This window comes from Cebidichthys violaceus, unplaced genomic scaffold (genome assembly GCF_023349555.1).
Source record: "Cebidichthys violaceus isolate CVI_PGR_0920_01 unplaced genomic scaffold, fCebVio1.0.p SCAF_1, whole genome shotgun sequence".
NCBI lineage: Eukaryota > Metazoa > Chordata > Actinopteri > Perciformes > Stichaeidae > Cebidichthys > Cebidichthys violaceus.
In genome coordinates this window covers 10,871,768-10,881,935 of record NW_027176262.1, presented here as the reverse complement: position 1 = coordinate 10,881,935, position 10,168 = coordinate 10,871,768, and the positions used below count along the sequence as shown (strand labels likewise).

At 40.5% G+C, this 10,168-nt stretch overlaps 1 protein-coding gene across 1 annotated transcript; it reads left to right on the top strand.

Moving 5' to 3' along the window:
• The first annotated feature begins 10 nt into the window (after nucleotides 1-10).
• Nucleotides 11-9,960, top strand: rilp (Rab interacting lysosomal protein). Its single transcript, XM_068710272.1, has 8 exons — nucleotides 11-715; nucleotides 2,031-2,154; nucleotides 4,139-4,260; nucleotides 5,355-5,540; nucleotides 6,504-6,673; nucleotides 6,761-6,886; nucleotides 6,998-7,096; nucleotides 8,255-9,960. Exons 1-8 carry the CDS (start codon nucleotides 377-379, stop codon nucleotides 8,379-8,381), a joined length of 1,293 nt encoding a protein of 430 aa, XP_068566373.1. The 5' UTR covers nucleotides 11-376; the 3' UTR covers nucleotides 8,382-9,960.
• The last annotated feature ends 208 nt before the right edge of the window (nucleotides 9,961-10,168 follow it).

Sequence of the window (10,168 nt, the reverse complement as noted above, 5' to 3'; positions counted from 1 at the left end):
GTACTCGAATTACATTGGTCAGGAAAGTAGGAGGATCCTACAGTGAGTAGACTGCAGGAGTATTGTCCAGCCTTGTACTACGTATTTCACAGCGGAGTACTCTATGTTCTTGTATTTTTGGTTTTTGGTAGGCTGTGTTATTTTGAGCGCACATTAAAAATGAAAGCGGTGTTTGAAGAGACGCAAGACTAGTTGAGGCGTGTCTGCAGCGTGGCCTCAACTATGTATTCACTCTGAACTTTCCACCTGCACTCGTTTGTTGCTTTCCCGTTTATAATCGTCTATAAACGGCTTTGCTGTCACGTCGCGCTGACTGGTCGCTGTCGGTTTCGATAGCGGATTAAGAGCATGTGAAGTGAGCTGGTCCCACTCGGACATGGAGGCACCCGAAGCACACCCGGAGACCAGAATCACGGAGGGCTGTTTTCACCGGACGTTCTCGGCTCTGACCGTGGACGACGTGTATGAAATAGCCAAACTCATCGGCACCGAGGTGGAGAAACTCATCGATGGCGGCGGCAAAGAGAGCGTCGTGGGTCTGGTGCCGAAAATAGTGAAAGTGCTGGAGCTCCTGGAGAACTTCGCGTCGAGGAACCACGCTCACAAGCTGAAGGAAGAGGAGCTGCTGAAGACGTTCGAGACGCTACAGCTGCAGCAGCAGAAGAAACGTGCGGGGAAAGAAAGCGACGAGGGCAACGATAAACATGAGATACGGGTGAGAGACGTCGGTGTGTTTGTTACACCGTCGCTACAGCCTTGCTTAGGGGAAGCCATTACGTCAGACATGTAACTGGTTTTATTATGTAATAGTACAGCAGTAGCCTAAATTCACTTGGTGTTTAACAAAGTTAAAGAAGACTACTCAGTTATTATTATTAAAAAAATAATGTAAAAGACAATTGTTTGTGTATAGCATTAAGGCTATTCTAACTAGCATATTGTATGTTGTACATTGGACTACCAATTACATTACATTACATTACAGTCATTTAGCAGACTCTTTTATCCAATGTGACAATGTGGGCCACTAGGTAGTTTAACTGGTTTGTGGAAATTCAGTTAACAGAAACTTTAAATAGGAATATGTACATAAGTATGATATTAGGGGTTAACAGGACCTCAGATGCTCAATTCTGCCCTGGGCCCCCCCAGCAGCATCCATCCATATGGTTGTTCGGCATGGACTAACATGTAACACCTAATTCTGCAAAGTAAACAAACATATTAGTGTCACTATTTTATCTCTCCAAATAACAAAAAAAAGCTCCTCAAATGCTCCCGGACTGCATATGTTAAGTGCATATTGGTACTTGAATACTCTCCATTCTACATCTCTGGTCATGCTGCATACAAGTCATGCTACAGAGTTGTAAGTGTGTTGTAATTAATAATTAATTATTGAACTAGTACATATGGGACATTAAAAAAGACATACTGTGAAATGCTGCTTTGACATGAGTAACATGAAGAAAAAGCCAGAGGGAAGTTGGTACTGTACTTCCACAACAGCAGCAGCCTGCCATTGTACCATGCTGTGTTATGGTTAAATAACACACCAAAGAACTTCATTGTTGTGGGACTGTGTGCCAACCAATCTTTTAAATGTTTCTTGTGTAGGAAAAGAAAGGATGTGTTTTAAATACTTTGATCATACCAATCAAAGGCTTAACAAAGATTTAGTTCTTTGTGCTTATAGTACTAGTAGTGCTTATTCATCCTCTGCATGTCTGACTCTATAAACTTGAATCCGTAGAGTCGGTGCATGACAGTCAGGGTTACAATCGTTACTCAGAAAGTGAATCAAGAGGTGTGGTTGCTGGAATCATTTCAACAAAAACATCTGTATTGACTTAACAACAAACTGACACACCCGCTTGGACAAAACTTATTTTGCTGAAGCCAATTATTTACAGGCTCATGAGATTTTAACAGCACAGAGGGAAATTACATCAGGTCTTTTTTTTTTTTTTTTTAAGTATCACATCTCTGAGGTTATGGTTTTACAGTCTGTCATCCATCCTCTCGAGCAGGAGCTGCAGCAGAAGGAGCAGCAGTGGAGACGGAGATGTGAGGAGCTGGAGGCCCAGGTTCAGCAGCTCCAGGAGGATAAAGAGGAGCTGCAGAGCAGACTGAAGGGCAGCCATGCACAGGAAGGTAGGTCCCCGGGTTTTAATGTTTAGTGTTAAATATGCTACGTTTTTTGGGGGGGGAAATTGGACATTTGGGAAAATGACTTCCCAAATCAGCCCCAAAATACATAATCTCAAAATAATCCTTTCATCAATCCAAAAATGGAGGTGCACATTAACATGTCCTAAAGCCTGAGGAATCATGGGGATTTCTTACACCTGTGAGAGTTGAGTGGACGATCAAAACTGGAAATGGTGAAGCAGTGGGTGTTTTTAGGATGGCTCTCAATACTCAGTGTGGGTTACCAAAGCTAACATAAAACAAAAAACTGTAGACATCAAATAAACAATCTAGCATTCTTTATACCTCATTGCTTGAGAATTGGATCTCAATCTGGTGTGATTGACCTGATGATCCCTAGAGTACACAGACTCATCCAGGGTTGGCATTGGCTCTTCTCTAAACAAATCAACTTTGGGGCCATTTGGCTACGTACTTTTCCTACTCCAGAATGCAAATGTAAAACTGTACTTTCCATGAGTACTACTTCCTCACCAGTGACTGTGCACTGTGTGCAGATTCAAAGCAGTGGGTTAACAGTCGTATGCACTGAGGCTGAAAGTAGTCAAACTGGTCGTTGCTGTGTTTGTAGTGCAGTTATTCTGTGAGGTGAAGCATTAGCAGTTGTCACAGATAGGAGAGGACTGCGCTTACATAAAAACATTAAATCATAGGATTCGAAATTGGCACAGTGGTGCTATTATAATGGTTTTTCTTTAAACACAATCCCGCTAACTGGCTGAATAATGACTTGTTGGTTCACATAATTTACATTTGACAGCTACTTAATACATTTTGTTTTGATAGTTGACAATGTGAAACAGAAAAGATTGAATTAGGCCTACCTCTTCTCTTGTTCAGCATGTAAAAAAAATCTTACCACAGTAATGTGAGCCAGAAGGTGGAGTCACTTTGCTGACTCTTGTTTTCTTGTACTGACAGGAAAAACATGACGTCTTAATTAATGATTTATTTGACAAGAGGCCATGTGGCAGGTGAACGTGATCCTTCATTTTACGTTATGAATGCGACTGCTGTTGGGCTCCCGTGCTTCACTCGGCTGACTTGAAGTCAAATGTGCTGTCGATTTTTTAAGTTCATGTACAAGATTTTAGTATTAAGGGACCATAGTATCTGGCTTAAAAGACGCACCTTGTTTTTTTATTGCTGCAGCGCCAGTATGTCTAAAGATTCAGTTAATTCAAATCATAAAACAAACAAAAAACATCTTGTCATCAATGGTATCTATCTGTGCGATAGCTTTGGTTTTGTTTGCCCAGGTTTTGAGGTATCGACATACATAAGAGATTTCTCCATCCACTCAGACACAAAGAAGGTGATGGAATGTTGTTTGTGGGATGTTTGCATTAAAGAAATGCATCTGAAAAAAATCTATAAAATGTATTTCTGAACACGTGACTCTAGATAATCCACTGTCACTTTGTTGCTGAAAAAAAGTTCTTCCAATGTTGTTTTTGTACTATACTCTTAGTTTGTACTGTACTCTGACCACTATCTTCATGGTTTAACTTTCTCAGAAGTTGCAGAATTACTATGCTCATATTTTTCACCATGTAAATGGTAGAAATGGCTGGAATCAAAGTAGCTTTGTTGTATATTTTTATTTTTATACCCAGTATGCAGTCTTCACTCTACTTTTCACATTTCCCATGATTAGTTTATTACACTATTACATTATATATTATTCAACTCTACAGATCAGTAAAGTGGCTTTATTAACCATCAATGAACTTTATAATGTAACAATATAACGCTACCCTTTCCATTCCTGAATTTTGTCATCAATTGATGATCCTTACTTTAAATTTATACCAATAATTGTAGCCAGCAGTCAGTGTAAAAGGTATAAAGGTTTCCCAAAAAGGATGTAAATTTGGGGCCACTGTTATTTACCTGACCCGTTTTGTTTGTGTGTTTATGTGAGCAGACCGGACCCAGCGGCAGGAGCGAGAGGTGATGCTGAAGCTGAAGGAGGTGGTGGACAAGCAGAGAGATGAGCTGAGGGCAAAAGCCCAGGAGATAACCACCATTTCCAAAGAGGCAGAGGCGGTAAGGAGAGACAAACATTAATGTTTGTGACGATTCTTCTGCGTATGAACACATTCACACACAGCAGCTCACAACTCATTTTTTAAACATTTTCATCATTTAATTGATGAAACAGCTGATGGCAGAAGGCGTCACTTGGTTTCTAGCCTGAAGATAAAAGTCGAAAGAAAGCTGTTTTTACTGTCGTGCACAAACACTTTTATAATATTTATGGCTGTGGCTACAAAGGTTGGTTTCCTGAAAGACTTGGCTTTCTCATAATAGTGTTTATGATGTTACTGTCACGCTAAGATTACATGTTTTTTTAAAATCCGCACACACACAGTTGTGTAACATCATGTAGCATCAAAAGAGAAGCGACAGCATGTAAACCACACCAATAAACACGCTAGAAGACAAGGAGTGTGTCAGGGAAAGAGGGAAGAGTGTGGAGATTATCTGCATAGTTACCCGTTGAGGATTAAGCTGCACTCAACACAAGTCTGGGCAGAGTTTTTACCCCCACACACACAGCCACAGTGTGTGTTCTTGTGTGAGTTGTTTGCACATGGTTCTGTGTTAAGGCACGTATATCACGTGATTTAAATCGCAGCCATAACTGGGTGTGTGTTAGTTAATACTTTGGTTTTTTGCTCCCAGTCAGTTGACTCACATCTGGGGGAAAAAAACAGCTCATGGTCAACTGAACTAGTTTCTCTGTTTGCTCAATGGAATGCCTAGAATTTTTTTTCATCCTTAAAATGAATGCTACACTTGTATGGTTTCATTCCTTGTCCTCGCCGTCCCCTAGACTTTTGGTCCAATTCACACGCATGGAGACATTTTCACCCACTGCAGATAGGTTGTCTTTTTGGTTCAGCTCTGGTTTGTTACTTTTGAGTTAAACTATATTTATACCTGGTGGGAAATATGGAAACTATTTGTTTGACTTTTAACCAGTTTAGTTCGTCAAGTTGCTGCTGCTCATAATTAAAAGTAGTTTATCTGTGCGTGTGTGTGTGTGTGTGTGTGTGTGTGTGTGTGTGTGTGTGTGTGTGTGTGTGTGTGTGTGTGTGTGTGTGTGTGTGTGTGTGCGCGTGTGCGTGTGCGTGCAGCTTCAGGAGCAGTTGGAGCGCTTCATGAAGATGAATGCGGAGCTGCGACACAAGCAGAACGTGATGCAGGCCCAGCTGAAGAGCACCGTGGAGAGGAAGGCCGACATGGAGGCCGACCTGAAGGAGAAAAACAAAGAGATAGAAAACCTCCAAACACAGCTGGACAAAACCAACAGCAACAGCCCTGTATGCATGACTCTTAAACCCTTCATTCATGTGTCCTTTATTTCATGTAAAGAAAAAAAATCTACTTCTCACATGTAAGAAAGTGTGTTTGCTTCTCGGATTCAAAGATGCATTTACATTTTGTTAAAAATCCCTCAGCTTCAAGTCAAAATGGATTTGGACAATTAACTAATTGTGATGCTTCACTCATTCTTAAATGTTCTGGAAATGAGCGTAAGATTTAAAAAGGTAAATTTATAAAAAAGGGTACTACTGATCAAACTACAAAGGTGTACCAACGGCCACTGCTGTATTGTCTGATTGAATGAATACAACCCACAATTGGCTTATGGACACCAATGGCCTGTAAGGCATCATATACACACCGTTCTAACTCAAAAACAAGCGAAGATGAATGCAGGCAATCGGCTCAAAGCCGTCCTATAAGTCACTTCATACAATCTTGCCAAAAACCAAACTAAACTCACCAAGCTGTCTGCCTGTGTAGCCGTGGCTGAGTGGCAGTGTGTGTACTGGTAGTTCCATTAGCTGTTAGCTGTACGCCAAACACACCGGCCAAAACAATAACAGTGTGCAAACTGTTTTCACCTCACTTTGTCTCTGGGTGCAGAGTAGCGCCTGGGGGTCGTTATCACTAGCATCCCTATCGGCCAAGGGTTAGGGTAAGGTATATAACGTGTTTTGAGAAAGTGTGACCAAAATATAATGCAGTTTGCTGCAGTCGACAACAAGATTAGACATGGACAGAAGCAGAGGTGCACACTCATTCTCCGTGTCACACACACACACACACCACCGATTGCATGATCTTCCTGGAGGAGATACTAGCTGCTGTCAAACTTACTCCAATGCAAAACAACATCATGTCTTTCCTCCGAGCTCAAGAATTGACAGTTTGTTGTTGACTGTAGTTTGAAGTAGTTTTGTAGTCCGCATGACTTCATGTCTCTGTTCTCCCATCAGGCCAGTTCGAATCAAACAGCACGCGAGTCCAAGAAAAAGTCGTCAGTTGACCAGAAGGATCCCGATCAGCCGTGCTTCACCAAGAAGGAGGTGCGGGACATCATTTTTGAGAGGAACGAGCTCAAAACCAACCTCTTTCTGGTGCAGGAGGAGCTCAACTACTATCAGAGGTGGGTCTGCTGTGTGTGTGTGTGTGTGGACATGTCTTGTTTTGCCATTTTTTATGTTTAAATGAAAGTGATTGTGTGTTTCTGCAGGGAGATCCTGAATGAAGAGAGGTGTCCAGGTTTCCTGTTAGAAGCCGTCCGCTCTGCCATTAAGAAAAGGAGAAAGCTCATTAAGGCAAAGATGCTTGGCTTTGGTGCAAACGACTGCAGCAGCAGGTCTCTCTTAAAAACACTCATCACATCATATCCAGAAATAATGGGCCAGTGTAGAAATATTTTCACAACAGAAGGTTTTTTTATCACTGTTTGTTTCTTCTTTTCTTTCAGTGACGAGGAGGAGAGGTGTTCTCTGTTCGGGCAGACAGAAGTAGATGGCTCTGAAGTGGACGGCACTGACAAACCAGCTGAGTCACGCATTCGAAACCTGTAAGTACAACTTCGAACCGACATCCTACATGTTGGCTTTACAGTGTTAATTTAAGCAAAGAAAAAATGACGTGGCCAAAACACACAAGAACATGATGTGCATACATTGTGCTTCTCTTGAGTAATGTGTCCAAAGAAGAGCTCCTCATTACGTGGTTCAGTGGATATGTTTTAATTTATCTAGTAAATGTGTACCTTTGACACAGAGGTCAGACTGACTCAGACACGGAGGATTTCTCTTGACATGAAAGCTCAGGATTATTGTCATGTTGTTTGCTTGAGGCATGGGTGGGAGAAAGAGAAACGTCAGACATGTGATCAAAGTTCTCAGATGGACGTGAACTGTCTTAATTTTAAGGCTCTTTACCAACTGAAGCATGGTGCCTTACTTAGGACTAATTCAAGTTCTTACAGTGTTTTATTTAATTAATATGTTAACGCTAAAACACAATTTAGAGTTAATTTACCGCATAGTATTACAGAAAATCAACAAAATAGATTTCTTTGATAGATTGTTATTACCCTTAGATTAAGTCTGTTTTCTCAGAAATGTGCATATATTAAGATAGAGGATGTTAACCCACTTCAACTAATGAAGAATAAGGACTAGGTCTTACTGGGTTTAACTTGCAGGAAAGGAAATCTTATTTACACAGAAACTTTGGGAAAGTGACTGAGAATGTGGTTAAGTGAAGAATGTACTTGACATATCCTGTCTGGTCAGGACCTAAAATACAGCAGGGTCAACATTTGATACGTGGCTTTTTGGCTTTATTAGACAATCAATCTATTATATCTGTTTTGCCACTTTGTCACTTGGGCTACAGATGATCTGAAATTAAATAAGAAACATAAAAGAATATTTTTTCAGCCCAGAGTCTCCAAGAGAATCAAGTCGAGAGCATTTATTAAGAAGAATGATACATTAATTGCTAACAACTGAAGCACTTTGCATCGCAACCATCGTTAATTGCAAAGCAAGAGCAACAACAACACAGCAGACATTATCTGTGATTTTTGGCATTTTTTTCATCTCTCTCTCTCTCTGCTGACGCTGTCACTGCCCTGAGATCTCTGTCAATCCAGGACTATATTTAGCTGTAATCCCTGACAGCAGATCTGACCTCAGGCCTGTCTTTTCTGCTCTTTCGGCTGCAGCTTTGGCTTCCTGACGCGGTCGGGCAGCGGCCGGAGCCCCACCCACATGAGCAACTCTACTTCCACATGGGAGATCATCGGAGACTCAGAGGCCTCTGATGAGATGGGGCTGGGACCGTCCCCCTGAGCCGGGTACTGACCTCTCGCTGTGAGACACCCTTCTGCCCTCAGTCAGGACTTCTTCCTCAGCTTGTGACAGAAGATGTGGTTCAGGGGAAAAAAAAATCACGTGGACATTTGAACCAGTGTGTAAAACGCAAAAGCGCTATGTGAGTGTGTGGGAAAAGAAAGTAAATGGAACACTTTTTTTATTTGCTTCATTTCACTAGACTACTTTCATTTCCCCTTCTGTTAATTTCACTCTTGCCGTTTGTCCCCTTATTTTTCCATAGAAGTGATAAATAAATACATATAGTATACTAGTAATACAACATATATAGTACACTGTACCACACTACTAAGAGGGATACTTTTTAACCGCACAAAAGATACTTCCATGTATGATTCAAGTATAAATACAACAGTCTTTTGATGTATTTTTCATTGTGAGGAAAGTAAAAAAATGGGTTATTGCGCATATATATTTATATATATCCTCATATTTATATATAGATTTTGAACTAAAACCAAAGACATTACGAAATGTATATGAAACTCTCCCCTCCAGTAATATTGAAGCAGTGTGTATGTTAAGTTCACCTCTGTCCTGTTGGTCATTTTATTACAATCAAGATTTTACCACCATTATATCAAGTAACTTTTACCTCAGTAGGGGTATTTTTACCTTTGTTGACTTGTGTTGTATTTTTCATTATTTGAAGCACTTTTATGCTCAAGGACAAAAAAAGAAAGTTGTTGGCATATTACCAGTCTCTTCCAGCAGTGAGTGCATTTTAATCCAGTGAGCCTTAATTTACTGCTTGTATTGTTATAAAATATATTTTCTTAATTTTCCGTCATTGCAGAGAGTCAAAGCCTTTGGCTGGTGTGTGTTTGATGCTGATACCATAAATGTGCATGTGTATATGTATGTGTAAGCACATGTATTCTGTCTGTACGGTACCAGCCTCTGCATATCGGTTACTTTACTCTGTTCCCTCTTAAAGCAACAGTGTGTAGCATTTTGGGTGATCTATTGGCAGAAATGGAATATAATATTCACAGGTATGTTTTCTTTAGTGTATAATCACCGGAAAATAAGAATACTTGTGTTACCCTTACCTTAAAATGAGCTGCTCCTCTTCACAGAGCTGGCTGCAGTGTCTCTACAGTAGCCCAGAATGGACAAACCAAACACCGGCTATAAAGAGGGCCATTCACATTTTTGCATCAGCCAACGTAGTTCTTCAACAGTCTTGCCTCACAGGAGACGTTTCAGTTGGTTGCAATGTGCAACCTCACCGCTAGTTGCCGCCAAATATTACACTCTGAACCCTTAATGTGTGATCATAACACTACTCAGACAAAGACAGGCCTGTGGGGTATTTGTTGAGACAATGTATGACCTTCCAATCAGAGCATGTTTTCCTAAAATACTGTGTTCGCAATTTATTTTTGGAAGCATGTTTTTGCTGACAAAACAGATTTAAGATGTCAATTGCCATATGAGTAATTTTTATTGATGAAATGTGATAAAAACAATTCAAAATGTGGATTTTCTGCGATGTTAAGATTTGAAGATTCAATAAAATCCATTAAACACAGAATTTTATTGAAAATAGAAATGATCTTAATGCATTTTTTCCCACGATTAAAAAAGAAATAGACAAGACAAGATTTTTAAAATGGCATTGTGCACCAAATGTCACTGCTATTGAATGAAAGCAGGAGCTCAAAGTGATCACATGACCATCTTTGTACTGACTTTCAAGACTTATAAGGAGGGCGAAGGCGTTCTCCATCATGTCCTGGAAG

Excerpts from the sequence above, each read along its gene's own strand:
- rilp (XM_068710272.1), top strand. The coding sequence starts at position 377 with ATGGAGGCACCCGAAGCACACCCGGAGACCAGAATCACGGAGGGCTGT. Across the intron at positions 716-2,030 it reads ACGATAAACATGAGATACGG|GAGCTGCAGCAGAAGGAGCA; the intron begins GTGAGAGACGTC and ends CCTCTCGAGCAG. Across the intron at positions 7,097-8,254 it reads GAGTCACGCATTCGAAACCT|CTTTGGCTTCCTGACGCGGT; the intron begins GTAAGTACAACT and ends TTTCGGCTGCAG.